This window comes from Equus quagga, chromosome 5 (genome assembly GCF_021613505.1).
Source record: "Equus quagga isolate Etosha38 chromosome 5, UCLA_HA_Equagga_1.0, whole genome shotgun sequence".
Lineage (NCBI taxonomy): Eukaryota > Metazoa > Chordata > Mammalia > Perissodactyla > Equidae > Equus > Equus quagga.
Genome location: NC_060271.1, coordinates 7987416 through 8006347, shown reverse-complemented (window position 1 = coordinate 8006347; position 18932 = coordinate 7987416). Strand labels below are relative to the sequence as shown.

At 51.2% G+C, this 18932-nt stretch overlaps 1 protein-coding gene across 8 annotated transcripts in view; it reads right to left on the bottom strand.

Moving 5' to 3' along the window:
• Positions 1 to 824: 824 nt before the first annotated feature.
• Positions 825 to 18932, bottom strand: part of TTC39A (tetratricopeptide repeat domain 39A) — a 62419-nt gene continuing 44311 nt past the window's right edge. For 7 of the 8 annotated variants that reach the window (XM_046660466.1, XM_046660470.1, XM_046660468.1 and 4 more), the window contains 8 exons: positions 18758 to 18817; positions 17703 to 17864; positions 12750 to 12841; positions 11174 to 11294; positions 8889 to 9000; positions 8362 to 8476; positions 7162 to 7278; positions 825 to 6616 (listed from right to left, as the gene is read on the bottom strand). In XM_046660466.1, the coding sequence (XP_046516422.1) occupies positions 6493 to 6616; positions 7162 to 7278; positions 8362 to 8476; positions 8889 to 9000; positions 11174 to 11294; positions 12750 to 12841; positions 17703 to 17864; positions 18758 to 18817 (903 nt within the window). In that variant the 3' untranslated portion in view covers positions 825 to 6492. Of the gene's footprint in view, positions 6617 to 7161; positions 7279 to 8361; positions 8477 to 8888; positions 9001 to 11173; positions 11295 to 12749; positions 12842 to 17702; positions 17865 to 18757; positions 18818 to 18932 lie in introns of those variants that run through there. The other variant, XR_006888529.1, reaches the window with a different exon arrangement.

Below are 18932 nucleotides of genomic sequence, written 5' to 3'. Positions count from 1 at the left end.
AAAGAACATGAAATGCCAACTCACATTGGCTCTTAGAGCCTCTCACCTAGAATATTGAAAGTACTTGGGGCTGGCGCTGTAGCCGAGTGGTTAAGTTCACGCACTCCGCTGCAGGCGGCCCAGTGTTTCGTCGGTTCGAATCGTGGGCGTGGACATGGCATTGCTCGTCAGGCCACGCTGAGGTGGCATCCCACATGCCACAACTAGAAGGACCCACAACTAAGAATATACAACTGTGTACCAGGGGACTTTGGGGAGAAAAAGGAAAAAAAATAAAATCTTTAAAAAAAGAAAGTACTTTCTTACCGAAGTCTAGTAGCTGGTGAAGGGAAGATACGGTATTTTTATCAGCAGTTCACAAGCAGCAGAAGCAATTGGTGCTGGAGGCCTTTGGCATGGCACCAGCCTCCTAACTTCCGTGTTTAACCCTTATAATCCATTCTTCACACAGCAGCTAAAATAATCGTGAGTAAATTGGAGGCTGTCATTCGCCTGCTTAGAACTTTAATTGCTTCCCATTATGCTGAGAATAAAATCCAAACTCCTTCACAGAGAGAACTGGCTTTCTGCCTCCCTCTTTTCATAGTACTCTACCTTCTAGCCTCTCAGACTTTCTTTTTTGTGCCTCCTGAAATGCCCAGCTCTTTCCTGTCTCGGGGCTTTTGGGACTATAGTCTCCGCCTGTAGCTCACTTCCCCAGATTATTCAGATGGCTGGCTGCTTATTCTCTGGACCAAACACATCCGCTGTTTATTTACTTCATGGCTCTGGTTGTTTACTTGTACCTCTTCCTTACCAGAATGAACTCCACAAGGGCAGGACAGTTAGGTGCTCAACAGGTATTTATTAAGGGAAGGGAGGGAGAAAGTCGGAAGAGAGGGCCTGAGGAATCTGAGCATTTCTGCTGGAGAGGGAGCCACCATCAAGGAGCTTCCCACTGGAAAATAAGGATCTTATAAAGATTTCTGAGAGTGGCAAGAAGGGAAAGGCTCTTCCTTGGTGGGCGGCTTTCTGGTAAGCCTCCTCTAACCAGTACTGCAAATCCTCCTGTCCTCGTCCTCCCCTCTCCCGGGAGGGCGGCCGGTCATAGTTCCTGTGTATCAACGTGAAAGAAAGGACATGCAGTGGATACGTGTTGATTTTGTCTGCCCAGTACCCCATCTTCTTTTTTAGTAATAACCCCGAATTGAACTACGACCCAAGATGGACCAATTGTAGTACCTCACTCCCTTTCTTGGGCACTGGTTCTCGAATTTCTGTGTGCATCAGCTCCACCTGGAGAGCTTATTAACATTCCGAGTGCTCAGCCCTACCTCTACAGTCTGGGTGGGGTCTGATAATTTACATTTCTAGCAAGTTCCCTGATGATCTAATGCTGATCCGGGGAACCACGGGTCTAAGGGATGGACATTTGAGCCACACCACACTGATCAGAATCCTTATCTGGGATTTTTCACACTGGAGCTGGGAAAAGAAGCCCTTTTCTTCTGGTCACAAAGCTGTAAGGTTGTGAGGTCTGAGCTGCCATGTACCCCTGCCACGCGGAGAAGCCGGTTCAAGAGAATAAATCTAACACAGGAGCAAAGCCAAAAGGTGGGGAAGCCCTAATTAAGGCACTGAAGCCTTAGTCAGCCCCTAGGCCAAATCCACCACTGCCTTCCCACAGTGTATGTCGGCCAATAAATTCACTTAATATACTAGAGGAGCAGCTATGATTTCTTTTTATCCTCAGCAACCCTGTGAAGCAGTTGGTATTAGCACTATTGTATGAAGAGTAAGCTGATCCTCAGAGCGGGGAAGTACTTGAAACTAAGTTGGAATCCAGTCTGCTTTTATCCACCACCCCATGTAATTAATAGAACTTAAAGGTGGTATTTTCAGTACATCAGGCTTTTCTCTTACTACGAATTTGCTCACAACCTCTCTTCCATAGATAGCTGTCTGGAAATCCGCTCTAGTCCAGGGAGACAGATTTCTTGCCCATGGACCACTCTGACCCACAGATTGATGTGTTTGGCCATCCAGCACTCTTTAAGTGCTTAAACTTAAAATTCTTTGAGAACCTTTAGCATCATATGCTTCCCAGTTTGCTAATGTTCCTGCCTCTTACTGTCTTATACCAAACCTCTTCTGGCATATGGATTGTACCCCTCAAGCCTCAGTCCAGGCCTGAGCCTCTGCATCTGTTCAGGCTTCACTTCCCATCTCTGGAGTACCTGACTGGAACTCCACTTATCAAACGGGATTAGATCATGCCTTTTCCTCCAACATCCCTTGATTTTATGAGCAAATACTGTTGCTTAAAGGTTGTCTTTTTTCTTTTGGCTTTGTCCAACTTAGACCCTATCCCTACCTCATGATGCCAAGTGGCCTGGGGGGACTGTGCCACACACACACGCGCCATGTGTTCCAAGCCAAGGATTTCTAGTGTGTGGAGTGATTAGCCAGTACATTTTCCATCCTTAACAGTGTGTGGCTCAAGAATGAATATAAGTCAGATCCAACTTGGATCACTTTACAGCTTGACCAGCAGTTTAGCAAAGCATGGACTTTAGAGTTCAACTGCCTGGCTTCAGAGCTTTCTGCTGCGTAATAGCTGTGTGATCTTAGGCAAGTTATTTAACCTGTCGTTTCCGTTTTCTCATCGGTAAAATGGCAATAGTCCCTACTCCATAGGGCGGTGATGAGGACTAGATACATGTAAAGTGCTTGGAATAGCAACTGGTAAATAGTGAGCGCTTATTAGCCATTATTCTTCCACCCAAGTATATGGTGTCTGGTGTTCTGAAGTGTTTGTTAATTAAGTGAAGAAAAACAGTCCAATCTAGTCATTTGTGAGGTGTTAGCTGTGATGTGTCTGATTAAACTTGAATGTCAACTTTTAGAAGTACATAGCGATCTTCAGTAATTGTATGTCTTCCCAAAGGAGGCGCTCTTTACGTTTTGTCACTCAGTAGTTGACTCATACAGTAGAAGCAATTCAGAGATTGCTCATTTAGAAATGGGTTTTTCAAGCCCCCAAGTACAGCTCCTTGTTTGTGGACTTACCCTGTTGGGCAGTAATGAACTTTGCACTAGATGTCAAAGGAGCTGTGCGAACCCAAGCAGAAAGGCCCCTTCTAACCGTGGGAAGCTGCCTCTGAGGGCGGGGATGAGAAGTTCCCATTTGCTGCTTGGTTTCTGGACTCCAGGCACCTCTCATTTATTACTGAATTAATGTGATGGTGCTAAGGACATAAGGAAACTGTTGTTGAAAAGGCACACTGTTAGTTAGACTTTACATTTGGAGCAAAAATGGAGAAGACTGTTGTCCACTCCCCGTCCTCTTAGAAGTACACTTAGGAGTAACTCCAGAGAAAAATGTCTTTGGAGTTTATTCCGTTGTTGAATGAGTCTAGCATTCGGCAGGCTGGGGCTTTCTGAAAACCTGGTGCCATTCTTCAGTTGCTGGGAATCTCCCGCTTGGACCTCAGCCAAGTCTTGGGTTGGCATTGGCCTTTTAGGGTCCTGGCTTTGTGGCCAGGTCATAGCTTTCTGCTGTGAATGACGATAGCTGTCTTGGAAAAACTCCCATTCTGGCTTGAGAGATAAGGAATAGGGCATCCTGCCAACATGTGGGAGAGCTGATAGGGACCAGAACACTGCGGGAAGCCAGCCTGCCAGTCCCAGGGCCTGGGACCAGTGAGAGGCAGACAGAGACTTTCCGTTGCCAAGGGCCTGTTCAGATCATGTTACACAGTTGCTACTTCCTAACGACTGAGTTCCTCTGTGTGGCACAGGATTCAGACTTTTCCCAAATGAGGATTATTTGCTCTCTGGGTTCCCGGCCTACTGTAGAGGTCTCTGATTGAAGAAACCTAGCATTTCTGGTTGACTTGCTTGGGGACACAGGGCTTTGGCAAAGGTAGGGAGGTATAAATCTGTTCCTTCATTTTGGAGTTGAAAACCGAGAAACAGACCTGACCAGAGTTAGAACTGTTGACAGCAGGAAAGAACCTTAATTTAGTCCAAATTACTAATTTTTAGAGGGTCCATGACCCAAGGTAACTCCAAAAATCAGTAGCAAAGCAGAGACTGGAGTTCAGGTCTCCTTATTTCCAGGCCAGCTCTCCACCTGATAGCTGCCTCTCCAGGGCAGATGTGCTGGAAAGGTCTGCACTATTGGAGAAGCAACAACCAGAAGCTGCTCAGAGAAGACACCCTGAGAAGCCCAGGACAGAATTTTCACCCTCAGAGGCCTCTGAACAAGGCTGTGGTGTCAGACACCGCTCGTCTTCACCCTCCTTCACATCCCTGTTTTTGATAGACTATCTGAAGCTGCAGTGGGGATAAAGGAGGCAAAACCCACGGATTTCTCTTATCAGCCAGACTGCAGCCAGGGCAGCAGAGGTAAGGGTGACATAGGCTAATTAATGAAGCCCAGCAGGAAATCAGCAACAACAAACACAGACAAGGAAACCATCCTGGCATAAAATCTTAAAAGCAAAAGCAAGTACAATGAATGTTGAAAGTTTTTTGTAAACTGCAATTTTGCAAATAATATACTTGGTATCCTGTGACCAGGGCTGCTTTAATACAGCAGTAGGTAGCTTCTAATATAGGGGAACCACAAAAGGCCACCCTCATTCAGCAGCCTGGCTCCAGTCACCCCGCTCACCCTGCCTCCCTGACAACCTGGGAACAGGCTGGTCTCCCAGCATCCAGGCTTTGGTGGAGAGAGAGATTGCAAAGGGCTCCTTCTCTATGGAGAACATTCTTTTGTCTGGTTCCAACAAAATGAGAAATTTCTGCTCTGACAGTACTTAGTGCAAAAGAGAATCTTGGATGAGGGTTTTCTGCTTTCTTTTGTTTTTTTCCTACTGAGAATATGCTTTACCTAAAAGCCATGACATCATTCAGTGTCGGTCGCAGGAGGCCGGCTGACTGTATATTAATAGATTAACCCGCCCAGCCCCTGGCAAATGCTCAGAAGTGTTTGCTAAATACAGCAATGCTGGAAGGTGGGGAAAGCTGTGTGTGGTTCTTCCCTCACAGAAATTGCATTCATGTAGTTGAGGAGTCACATTTGCACAGATGAATCTTTGTACTGTGCACGCCTTTTCCTCCAGCGACAGGGTTAAGTTGACGTACGCTGTCATTAGATCGTGATTGGTGAAACTTGGTATTGTTACTGAACTTGGGTTCTCACTTTAACAGTCCCAGAGGTTGCAAATTCAGATGCTTTCAGGGGCCAGAAAGGTGGTGTGTGTTGAAAGCAGCCTCTGCTGCGCTGCGACAGACCGTGGCCTTGTGGGAAGGAGGCCCAAGGTTGCCACGTCTTTTTTTTTTTTTTAAATAAGAGGCCAGAAACCAGATTTATTTGTGAAATCTCCCCATTTTCAAATGTTAATAACTTATTCTAAAAATTTTAAAACATCATGTTGTCTAAATAAAACATACATGGGCCATATGGCTTCTGATCCAGACTTTCTGCCCTGCCCAAGAATTCAAGCAACACATATTTTACTGAAATAGATGTTGCATGATCTCTTAAGTGTGTAAGTTTTATTACTTGAATCTCTCTTTTATCTTGACTGAAAAATCTAAGACATATACAACAAGCCAAGAATAACCATTCTACTTCTAAAAAAATGCTGTCAGTAAATAAATGTACCTCGGAGTGAAGTATAGAAGATTTTTATGTTCCATAAATTCTCCCCAGTGGTCCCAGTTTGGCGTACAGCGAGGATGCAGTCTGGTTTCTCAGAAGCTCCCCCACCCCAAACTTCTTGGCTTTGGCACAGAAAGCGCCCCTTCTGTCAGGCCTGGGCATCCCCATTCCTTACTGGTGGAGATTGATTTTTCTACAGATGGACTCAAATGAAAATTACCTCACTAGAAAGACGTGTTTGATTTTTTTAAATTGGAAAGTTACAAAAGGAGTGAAAATAAAGTGTAAGAAGTAAGGTAGTGGGTGTCTGTGTGCAAGCTCTCTGCCAGACCCCAGAAGCCTCAAAGCCTGAGGTGCAGACCCTCCTGACTCCTAGGAGGGTCCTTTCAGCCCTGGAGGCTGAGACCTTGCTGAAGTTCGAACAGCAGCTTGGTCTTTGGCATCATGTAGATTTACCTCCAGATCAGTATGGGTAAAACAAAGATTTACAGGTGGTTGGCTGTTGAGTTTTTTTAAAAGCAAACTATGATCCCATCAATGTATTTCTAAGGAAAATGTAAACTGTTCATACATTCTCTTAAACAGCACAGTGAAAAACAAGTACCCGTATGTGTGATAGGGCGGGAGGAGGGTCCGCCTGCTCTGTCCTTGGCAAAGGCCCTTGGTCACACTGGTGAACATGCCGGCTTCGCTTCTCCGTGGGTACCTATGTCGTGCCATCCCACTGGAGCATCGGGGGACCCTAAAGGCAGGGCAGGGCAGGGGGAGGGGATCTTTCTGAAATGTTTCCAGGAGCTCTGTCCAACTGTCTCCATCTTCCAGCCCAGGAGTGCTGCATAAAACTACAAGGACACTGATGAGACCATGGACCTGCTGCCATTCTCCAGGGAAGACTTGGCTTGGAGTGTGGCTGCCTGGATTCGAAAATGTGTCCTTGACTCCATGGAGTAATTCTTGTAGTTTTGCCTGCAAGAGACCAGAGACCAGAGTCAGACACATGCAGCTGCTCCAGGAAGTGCTTTGCCTTCAGTCTGAGCTGTGGGGGGTCCAGCCAAGGAGTGTTTATAGAGGCTGAGATCCCTGTCCCTGTCCAAAGAAAGAGCTGGGCCCTGCCCAACTGGGACTAGCAAAAGGAGTGTGTAGCCCCTCACCCAGGTATCATCCCCTGGAAGTACCCTTGGTCCTGGTGAGTCCCCCAGCTTGAGGGAGTGGTTTCAAGAGGCAGATGCCTGGGCTGGAAGGCAGGAGACCTGGGTCTTCGGGCCAGCCCGGCAGCTGGCTTGTGCTGTGACCCTGAGTATCTACTCCCTGCTTTCAGGATTCAACTCCCCACTGGTAAACTGAGGAAGAAGGCTCCCTACACCAGGTGAGAGCTGGGTTCCCTGGGACACGACCCTGGCCTCGGGTCTGCCATGCTGCCCTTGCCAGCGTCCTCCCTCATGGCTCCCCAGCCAGCCAGGTGACTGAGCTCAGGGGGAGCGAAGGACAGACCAAGGCCACCCAAGCCTTACTTCGCAGTTTCCAAGAGTTTGACAGCCTCCTCGTTTCTGCCTTGCTCCATAAACAGCAGGGCCAGCTCCAACAGGGCATTTGGGATCAAGTAGTGGTCATATTTAATCTTCTTTTCACTGCAGGAGAGAGGAGGACATAGCTTACAGGCTCTGCCCTTGAGACGTCCTTCAGGCTCCTCTCGAGCCTTCAAGAATGGGAGGGTCCAACCCATGCCCTCATGGGGGTTTTCTGACCTGAATTCCAATTTGGGGAGGTTCTTACTACATAGCCCTAGAAAGGCTTAGGACTCACAGCAGCCTTCCAGTCCTCTGCAGCCGGGGCCCCAACTCCCTGCGAACCTACGGCTCATGTCATGTCCTAAGCCCACCACCGCCTCAGTCCCCAACCCTCTTGTACCAGGTTGAATGGTTCATTAAATTGGGAACTCTCCTGTCTCCAATGTGGCCCCCCTGACCCACCCTCCACGCTGCCCTGCAGACATCCTTTTAAAACTCAAATCTGCCATGCCTGGAATCCTTCCTGGCTCTCTTCTGTCTACAGGATAAAGTTCAGCCTTGTAAGTAAAACATCCAGGCCCTTCTCAGTCTAGCCTCCCCCTATTTCATCTGCCACCCTTTCCCTCTGTAACTTCACCAGGCAAGGAAGGACCTAATCACTGTCACTCCAATCTCAGGTGTCTTTCCTGTGTCTAGGCATTTGCACATGCTGTACGCACTCCACGTAAAACTCCCTCTCCCTTGCTTTCTCTGCTTGATAAAACTTCCCGGTTTAAATAGCACCCCTGGAAAGCCTTTCCTGGTACCTCACACGAGGTTGAGGGCCCTCCTCAGGGCACCTGCCGTCCTCTGCTCTCCTCTAGCACAGCCCCAACCACACCAGACTGGGTTGCCTGTGGCTGTCCATCTGGAACATCTGCGCTCCCCAAGGGCAAGGGCAGACTTACTGAATTACAGACTCCAGGGGCACCATTCACAGGAAACTCAGTGTGGATGGGCTCCTGGAGCTGGGCAATCTGGTGGCCCTGAGGGACGAGGTCTGAATGATCTGTGCCCAGCAAGTGTCCTGGCACCGGGTAGACACTAGTACATGTGTGGTGAATGCGGGTAGGCTAGGGTCAGGCACTGGAGTGTGCGTGAGGATGGAGAAGCTCTGAAAATTCCACCCAGGAGACCCGGCCGAGCAGCCCCAGAGGCACTTACTTGGCAGGAATGCTCCTGAAATTCTCCTCGGCCTCCTGGACACGGCCCAGGTACTTCAGACACAGGCCTTTCAGCAGCTTCACCAAGCACTCGTCATCCACGGAGTACTCGTTCTCTGAGAACGGGCAGTGAGAGGGGAGACAGGCTTATTCATTTCTGCAGCAGGTACTCACAGAGCCCTACTCTGTGCTGGGCCCTGGGGACACAGAGGTGACTCACACATGGGCCCTGTCTTCAGGGAGCTCACATCTGGGAAGGAAAGACGGATACTGAGACGATGACAACACAGTGCAATCAGGACTGACTGAAGGAAGCCCAGGGGCTGTGGGAGCCCAGAGGAGACCTTGACCCTACCTGGGGGACAAGAGACAGCTGCCTGGAGGAGCTGCCATTGAAGCTCAGTCTAGAAAGGCAAAGGACAGTTACCAGAGTAGAGAAATGAGGAAGGACATTTTTGGTGGAGTCTTCAACTGTGAAGACCTGTGGTCTGACCCAGCCTGGCAGGTTCAAGGGCCTGGGGGAGTCACCTGGGCCCTTTTCCAGCATCTCTTCAGCCTTGGTGATAATCTCAAGTATCCCATCTGTCAGTTCCGGCTGCTTCCCAATCACAGCGTAGCCATTCCAAATGTACATCATTTCCTGAGGGCAGGGGAGCAAGTCAGAGCAGGATTTCCTCCCCAGTGGGGCCTCGGTTTCCCCAACTGAAAAAGGGGCAGCTGAGATCAGAGGATCACTAAAGGCCCTTCTAGCTCTAACCTGCATGACAAGTTTCAGCCAAGCGTCTGAAGCTGTGGGCTCGAGAGGATTACAGGGGTTGGGGGGGCTCACCACTTATTTATTCCTTAGATCTCACCTTACCCCAGGGAGGAGCTACGATGGACCCATAACTTCACTATTATGCTCTAGTTGCAAAGAGCTTTGTGCTACTTTTCTGCTCGTGGTTTCCTGGGCACTATTATGCTCTCTCTCAACCTTTGTGTCTAAACTCTTCCCATCCTTTGAGGACCAGGCCATGCCTCACACTCTCCGGGAAGTCTTCCCTGCTCCAGCTGGCAGGGCCTCCTCCTATACTGGACTGGAGGAACCAGAATTTACTTAAGCACTTCCGGGTTTACAATAGAGTTTAAGAGCATGTCACCCCCTCTCCTCTTCTCCCAAGCCACTGGGCTTGAGTTACCATGAAAACTATGAAACATATCCTGATTCCTTTTTTTGCCTTGACTGCCAGGAAGCTCAGAATACTAAATTTAATTTTCATTCATAATGATTATGTTAGTTTAGATTAGCATTTCCTAAACTATCCAGCCAGGTAATGGATGTGAAACTGATTTTTATACATAAAGTTCTAGCAAGACATTACTGTTACGATTCTTGTTATTATGTTTTAAGAAGGGAATTTAAGTTTAGGCCATTATCTCTCAAATTATTATATGGTCCCAAGTTAGCAAAGGTCTCATTTAAAAAAAAAGGTTCCATGGCCAAATAAGTGAAGGAGAAACCACATCTTCAAGCTTCTCGGGGACTCACCACGCAGATTAAAATGTAGCAGCTCCAAGAAAGTCTACAGTATACAGACTTTGTTTAGGCCGGTCTTTCCCAAATATATTTAATCAAAGAAATCATTTTATGCATAAGTAGCATCTTGCAGACTATAGTTTGGGGAATTCTCCCCTAAAGTTTTGGTGTATTGCTTCCCCAGCTCTTTCTTGCAACATCCCTCCCCTCATTTGATAGTAACAGCTTTACTGTATATTTTAAACTATAAAATATTTCAAAATTTGTTTAGAGATATTTACGATACAAGATATAAATAAATTCCATATAAATATTGAAGGTTTTGATTTATAAAGTGTTTAACACAGTTTATCAGTTGATTCTCATAACTGCTCTATGAAATGGCCCAGCTATCTATTATTCCCATTTGCACTACGGGAAGGGGGACCCTATCTAAGGTCACACAATCAGTGGACAGTAGAGCCAGGACCAGAGAAAGGGCTCTGAAACAGGCCCCTATCTACTTTCCTGGCTGCCTTACTCTTTGAATAACAACAAGGACTCTAAGCAAAGTGGAACCTTCTCTGATGCCTGCTCAAATCTTCCAGAGAATCTGCCTCATAACAGTGGTTCAGAATATGGGTTCTGGGACGAGACTGTCTGGACTCAAATTATGACTCTCTAATGCACCAGCGGTGCGACCTGAACCAGTCATTTAATTTTTCTTCTTATCTATTAGGCCTTACTGTCCCCATCTGTAAAATGGACATACCACCAGCACCTACTCAGACAGAGGCTGTGAGGATCAGAGGAGGCAACAGAAATGGGTGTCAGGAGCCTTGAACACAGCAAGTGCCCAGTAACACGACAGCTATTGTTATCATCGTTGTCATTTCAGAGTTGAATACAGCATAGTCCCAGGCCTCAGAAAAGCTGGGTCCAGTGAGGGGGACAGTGTAAACAACAATTATAATCATGTGACAAGACTGAAACAGACAGTAGGAACACAAACAGCTAGTGACACTCCTGGGGACAGTGGGGAGGACTGCTCTTTTTACCTCTGAAGCCTGCTGGCCTATCTCCCTACCTCCAACCCCGGAAGACCAGCACTTTCTCAGAGGCAGGGGCTGGCGCACACCCACTCGTCTGCCTTCCTCCCCCCATCCCAGTGAACTGTGAAATCCTCTCCAGCCCCCTGAGGCGTGGAGGTCTTTCTCCCTCATCCACTTCCCCTGGGGCCCCGGCAGCATCCCTGCCTCTCAGCTAATCCCCACAATCCCAGACTGGAGCGCAGGCCAGTCCGGACTTCCCTACCCACCAGAGGAGGGATTGGCAAGGAGATCGGGTTGGGGGAGAGGTAGCGTCTGGATTTCCGGATGGCGAACTTCTCTGTGGGTAGAGATTTCCCGGCAATCTTGAGCTTCAAGCCTGGCACGGCTCTGCAAAAGAGATGAGGAGGATGGGGAGAGGGTGAGAAAAAGCTAGAGAGGACTGGGAGTCCCCAGCCTCTGTTTGGCCCCTCTCTGAGCCTCAGTTTCCCCATCTGCTTGAGTGTTGGACTCATAGCCTGTGGCTATGGCCATATGTCACAGGCCTTGTCCCAAGACCTGACCACTTCCTGTGGCTTGGCAAGGGGCTCCTTCACGCCAGCTGGCAGAGGTGAGAATGTATCCAAACATCCCCAGTCTTCCTAATTGTCTCTCCTCCACTCGAGAGCCTCATTTCCGGAGGGCCCAGCAGAAGTCTGACCCCAATTTCACAGGGGAGACCAACACCCGAGGAAAGGGCAGGACCTGCCCAAAACCACACAGTTCAAAGCCTCCATTAACTCTTGCCACGTGGTTGTGGCCTCCTCAGCTGTTTCCAAAGGCAGAGTAAAGTGCAGCACGCAGCAGGTGAGCCTCACATCTGGGGCCTCACCACCCAGCTCTGTCCCACCCTCCAATTCCTGCCACAGTCCCCGGCTCCAGCTGTGACCCTCAGGCCTGAGCCGTCCAGGCCCAGGAAACAGCTGGACCCAGTTGTGAGGTCTCCCACCAGACATCCCCTGCTTATTTACTGCGGAACCACTCTGGGCCTCAGTTCTCTCATCTCTAAAACCTTCACAGGCTTTCTGCAAGCATTATAAGAGATGAAGAAATGGAGGCAGTCAGTCAATGATAAACACCCTATGACTGTGACAGAGTAGCCCAGGAAGCTCGAGTCACCTCCAGTTCCGGGTCTGCAAGTTGGGGCGAGCCCTCACCACGACCGGAGGAAGGCCCTGGGCTCCGTCCTCAACCCGCCCAGGCTGAGCCTGCCCTTCCCCTTCACAGAATGCAGACACAGCAGCGCAGACGGGAATAAAAACAGCCACCATTTAGTGGCTCCAGGCCCTATGCCAGGCTCTTTAAATATGTTCTCTATTTGATTCTCAAAACAACCCTGCAAGGTAGAGGCGGTTAGTCCCATTTTACAGACGCTGAAATTGTCCAAGGTGACCCAGCGAAGCAACAGCAGAGGCTGGATTTAATACTGATTATTGGATTCCAACTCGGGCTCTCTACTGTGCTTCTCTGAGTGAATCAGGTTAACTCGGCAGAAGGGAGGGACCCCTCTCTGGACCTCAGTGTCCACACTTGTCCTATTGACCAGACGACAGAGGCTCAATGGGAAGGATGTTAACCACTGTTGCAGAAGCAAACCCCTGAGCAGATTCAGAGGGCTCCAACAAGGAGCGGAGGAGGTGAGGGAAGGAACGCCGGCCCCGTGGGGTGCTCCTGGGGGAGGGTCAGGGAGCTCAGGGCCAGGGGAGACAACAAGCCCACCGCCTCCCTCCAGGTGCCCACAGCTCAGGATGGCTGTGGGCAGAGCCTGGCTGAGGCCTAGGACGGGGGTGAAACAGTAGGACCCACCTAAACAACTCCACTTCGTCATCCCCAAACGGCTTGCAGTCTTCCTTCCCAAACATGCTGAGGTAGGCGGCCTTCATGTAGATGTAGGTGGCCTGTGCAAGGCAGAGCAAGTCAGCGGTGACGGCCCGCCCTCCGCCACAGCCCCGGCCTGCCACAGATGCCGCATTCGGACCTCAGTATGGCCCAGCAGAGCAGCTAACATTATCCCCAATCCCCGGGGGAGACATCGAGGGTGAGGCAGCCTGGGGACTTGAACTGGAAATTAAACCCAGGGTGGGTCCAGGGCAGCTACCCTCTTCACTGTGAAGCAGCAGAAAGACCCAAACCATAGTGGATGTGCAGGACGGCGACACAAGGACAGGGCAGCAAGGGCTTCTGGGAAACAACTACTCCAGACAGGGCCCGTGAAGGCCAATGAGAAGATTCACAGAGACCCAAGAAAGGACCTTCCAGCACGGGGAACAGCCTGAACAAAGCCAGTGAGGAGCAGAGATGTGAGTAAGTAAGATAAAATGAGTAGTATAAAGCATGAGATGCGTAAAAGGAGAGGTGTGAGGCCAGGACAGCACACAGGGCCCTGGGTCAGGGCTCAGCTCAGGGTCTCTCGGTGGAACTGCCTTACTAAGTGCCAGGCACTTTACATACATCACCTCACTTGACCCCAGAGACAATGCCAGAAAGGAATCCATACCCCACCTCTGCTTCCTGGGACCGCAGAGGCGCCAGGGGCAGAGCTGGGCATGACCCCAGGTTTGTGCGGCTTCAAGCCAGGTCCTCGCCCACTGGATCCACAGCCACCCCTGACAGGTAAGGCGTGGCCGTGCAGAGACCACCCGGCCCCGCTCCGCAGCCCCCCCGCCCCCCACTGCAGTTCCATCCTGAAAGCCGCGCCCCTGCCCCCTGAGTTCCAGCGAGGAGCTTGGCTCTGTGCTGCCCTCCAGTGGCCGAGCCTTGAACTACAGCTCTGCCTCCTAGAGGTGCTGCCAAGGAACTACTGCCTGCCTGTAGCCAAGAAAGAAGTGTACCGGGTGGAGGAGGAGCAGGAGCAGGACATCCTGGAGTCTGGTCTCTGCAGAAGGCGGAAAGCAGCTCCACCTGGCAGCCCCACCCCTGCTGGCGCCCAGGGCCACTCTCAGTTCTACTCTGCCCTCAGCACCTCAGCCTGCCCTTCGCAAAATGAGGAAAAGCCGGTCTTTGCAGGGTGTGGTGGGCAGAATCTCCCCTTGCTGAAACCTGTTCTCCATCCCATCTTCAACCTCCTGGTGTCATCCTTGCCTTCTCCCTCTTCCGCCCTGGCACTGAGTCACCAAGGCCTCATGATTTTACCTCCTATCCGGCTCCTGAATCCCACTGGCCATGCCCTCTCTCTCTCCTCCATGACCGCACCAGCCTCCACACCGTCTCCCTGCCCCAGGCCACCAGGGATGTCTTCCTGCTGTCCTAGTCCATGAGGTCTCCTGAGGATCCCCCCGCTCCCCCTCCTGCCCCCTGTAAGCCATTTCCCACACCACCATCACTCTGATCTCTTTAAGTCACACGCCGTCAGTCCCTCCCCAAAATCTTCTCATGATAGCACACCACACTTGGGATAAAAGCCAAACTCCGTGTCATGAGGTCATGAGACCCTGTCCCGTCTCTCCCAGTTTCCTCTCCAGCGACACTCCTACTGTCTCCCCCTCACTCACATCACTCTAGCCACACTCCTGTTTCTAGTATACCTCAAACGCTCTCACCTTCAGCTCCCCTCCCCGCCCTCGCATCTACAGCGCCCTCTGCTCTTCATTGAGATACCCACATGGTTGCTCCTCACTTCATTCTGGTGTTTCTCAGGCCTCCCTTGACCCCCCTGCACCCTCACGGGAACCTGACACTGTATTTACTGACATCTATTTCTTTGGGTGTTTCTTGTCTCTCTTCCCACTAGAACATGAGCCTCGAGATGGGGTCTTTGCTTTGTCCGCTGTTGTATGTCCTGGCCTAGAACAGGACCTGGCACATGGGGTTGTCCAGTAACCGTGGGAGAGATTATTTCTAAAGCACAGATCTAAGCCACAAGCATCAAGGGCTCCCCCACCGTCAGACTGAAGCGCAAACAGCCACTCAGGGCCCTCATGACCTGCTTTCTCGCTCCTCTGCTGCCATTTCTTCTCCATCACTCCTTCAACTCACCCCAGGCCGTTGCCTGTGCTGTCCCTCTGCCTGGGATGCCACCGTCCCTTCTCTGCCAGGCTCATCCACTGGCTTCTACTAAGAGCCTTCTCCTGCTCCCCTCTGACAGCTCCCCCCACTGAGTCACTAGGAGTTAGGGTGGGTGCAGTGACCTAGAGTTGTGAGACCCATGGACTCCAAGTTATCGAGGGATGTTATGGGGCCACACTGATGGAAAACAGCAGCCAATTCCCCTGGTGGAAGTCTTGTCTCCCAGGGTTATCTGCCTGTTTGCCCCTTGATTCCACACATTTATTTTGCTGGCTTATTCTACCAGGGTCTGTGCAGTCAAACAGTCCTTGTCCTCCAGAAGCTAATAGTGAGTGGCTTAGAGGGGGAAGGGTCCCTCTGCAGGCCCCCTGCACCCCCACCCACAAACCCTGCTCCCTGGAGATGCAACCTCTTGGCAGCACCCCAGCCTTGCCCTGCTGTTCTCTCAGACTAGGGTGTCCTTTCACTGCCTCCCAACTCCTCCTCCAAGACTCAGTTCAGAAGTCTCCTCTTCCAGAAGTCTTCCTTGTCCTCTTGGCTGGGCTGCCTCCAAGCTCCCCTTCAGTTCCCCCTCTACAGCACTGAACACAGCTGTCACCACCTTGTTTCTGGCCATCTCAAGCTGCAAGTACTGGGGGAAAATGAAGGCTCCACAGGGACAAGTGGGGATAGTCCAGGCAGAGAGGGATGCTGCGCAGAGGGCTGGAGCATATGGCAATGGCCACAGGCCAAGTCCCTAGAGCTGGAAGTTGGCGGACCCTATGGAGGCCAAGTGCAAAAGATTAGGAATGAACGAGGCCCCAGATCTCGGGGGCTCAGCCTGCCTTTCACAGGAAACCCTTCTGAGGAAAGCGTTGCAGCAAGAGAGGCTGACCTCCCCAAGGTCACACAGCAAGCTGGAGACTGAGCTGACCCACAGCCAGGCTTCCTGACACCTGGGAGGCCTGGCACCCCTCTACTTCTCCCAGCAGCTATGCAGCCAGCCCAGGCTTCTTCCTGTGCAGGTGGACCTGCTGCCTGCCTCACTCCACAGGAAGGCTTCTAGGTCACTTTCATTCAGAATGGCTCCCTGAGGCTACGTTCTTGTTGGGAGTGGAAGGTGATGACAAATGGACGCCGGGCCCAGAGCAGCTGGGCCCGAGGCAGAGCCTTCAACAGCAGGGTGGTCTCAAGGCAAGCCAGCCCTCCTCAGGAGGACATGAGAAGCAAGGGAAAAGCAGAGGCCATCGAGTCACACAGATCTGTGTCTGTCACCGACAGCTGTGTGGGCCAGGAAGTCACATACCCTCTTTTAGCCTCAGCGTCCCTCACACGCCTGATGGAGATAATAATTTCCACCTCACTGGGTATAGCGTGGAGGAAACGGCAAGTGCTGGGCACACAGCTCAGCAAAAGCTGCTCCTCCCCAAGCCATGCGGGCCCCAGACCCAGAGAATTTCCTTTCAGTTTGTTCCCTAGCAGGGATACTGGAAAAGGACTTCCATGCGTTGGGGGGGCGGGGGGGGGGTTGGGGGGCGTGGCACGAGAAATATGGACTAGATGGGGATGACATGTGCCCACTCAGATCATTTCTACGGGCTGCCTGGAGTGTAGTATGGAGAAGGCTTCTAAGGTCACAGGCGGGCTACGGGAAAGAGTACCAGGCCTGATCAGCACATCTACTGTGGGCAAGGGACAATGGCATTGAGACATATGTGCTATGTATTTGCCAATACCAGATTAGATGCTTTCTGATGATCTGGATGATTCTAAGGCTCATGGTTCAGAATTCTGTACTATCATTACTACGATGATATGACTAATTCTTATTTCACGACTTCCCATGATGTTCTAAGTTTTCAGCTACGATAGGCACCTGTTTTGCTTGGTTTTGCCTACATGGCATCTCTTTAATGCCCCCCCCCCCCGCCCCCCGCTGCCAACACTTCTTCTGGGGACATCACCTCATTTTTCTTCTGGGGATCCACCCCCTCCTACTCCTAATCCTTGAGGAATCTTCCCACCCTCTGTTTCCAGGCACTGACATGCAATCTATGCCACACCAATGAGACTCCACTATGGGGCTTTGGTTGAAACCAAAAGAAGATGTGAGTTAGGGGCAGGCAGCCCATGGCCACCCTGCCTTTTCCATGGAGAGAACCTTCCTACACAACAAAGATGCCGTAGAGGAGAGCACAGCCACAGATAGAAAACCAAGCTCAGATGATTTAATTTGAATTCCTAGATCCAGCCCTACCTGAAGCCAGATGTGCCTAGAATTTTCAGTTATATGAACCAATGAGCCTCTTGTGTTTTAGATCTGCATAGTCCAACATGGTAGCCATTAGCCCTACGTGACTTAAAATTTAAATGTTAATTAATTAAAATTAAATAAAATTTAAAACATCCAGTTTCCCAGTTGCACTAGGCACATTTCAAGTGCTCAGTGTACACATCTGGCTGGCGGCTACCACACTGGACGGTGCAGAAATAAAACATTTCCACCATAACAGGAAGTTCTGTGGACAGCACTCACCTAGACAGTGTGAGCCACGTTGCTGACCTTTGTGACTTAAAATCTCGACTAACACATTGTAGTCATAAAGTTTCTCTTTGGTTCCTTCCAGCCCTGAGTCCTATTAGAATTTTTGGTTCTGTTTAAATTCCTGCTGAGACATCTGTGTCCCGTTAGGGCCAGTTAGATTGGCCAGGGTCTGGGGGCTCGTGGCCAAGTCTGGGTTGGCCAGGTCCCTCAAACACACGGGGTCAGCCCACCTTGGACCAGGAGTTCTCCTTGCTGAGCAGGTCGGCGTACAGGTAGGCCATCTTCCACTGGCCCTTGTAGGTGAAGCACCACATCAGCTCCCAGTAGCACATGTGGTGGAACTGCTTCCAGTGCTGCTGGGCCTCGCAGCACTCCTCGAACCGTTGGATGGCCTGTGGGCACCTGCTGATCAGCCTCGGTGGGTGCCCCCCACCCCGGCCCCTGCCCAACCCCACAGCAGGCCCAGCCTCCTCCAGCGCACAGTGGTCCAAGCCCTGTGCCAGGCTCAGGGGGCAGGGGTGCAACACTGGGGAGATGAGGATCTGGCCTCTGATCCTTGTTCTGCCCCAGGTCTTACATGACCTTAGGCCCGGTTACTGCCCCTCTCTGGGACCCTAGTCTTTCAGCACAAAATGAAAGGACAGGATTGAGCTATAATGGAGGGACAATAGGCAGTAGAAACTGTTCATATTAAAGTGATATGATAATGTCTATGCCTCAGAGCAAACCCCAAAAGTTCCAGTAGCCCCCACAAAGGGACCAGGACCTGGAGCATCTGTCCTGCTGCCCGAGGAAGCACAGCCAGGGCCAGCTGGAGACCCCTGAACTCCACGCGGTCAAGTCTGCCCTGGGCCCCAGCCGCCTGCTGGAGATGCTGCCAGGACCCTGACCCTCTCCTCCCGCAGCCCTTCGGTGGCTGCTCCCACCTTGGGAGTCCAGACTCCCTAGCCAGGCCCTCAGGGGGCCAGCCTCCCCAGGGCACCACCACTCCGTTCGCCAGGTTCCAGCCTTTCAGCACACCCCCAACAAGCGGGTCTTCCTACCTCACTGCCTCCCTTGAGGACCTCCCTCTCCAGGAAGGTGGCCTGCTCACCACAAATGCTTCCTCCTCCTGTCTTCCCACACTCTCAGCAGGAGGTGCCTCTCCCGCCCCTGCTCTCTTGCTGGTTCTCACTCGGGGCCCTCCCCCGAGTCTGCCTTGTCCCTGAGTATGTCTGCGAGTGTCTTCCTGCTGACCTGGGGACCCCGAGGGTCTCCAGCACCAGCCCAGACCCCCGTTACTCACTGCGTCAACATTGCCTTTAATGGCTTCAATCCGCCCTGCAAAGAACAGGAAGATGGCGCCCTGCAATGACAGGCATGTGGTCCGCAGGGGTCCACCGGGCACTGGGCCATGGGGGTCTACAGGGCAGGTGGGCCACGGGGGTCCACAGGGCAGGTGGGCCATGGGGGTCCACAGG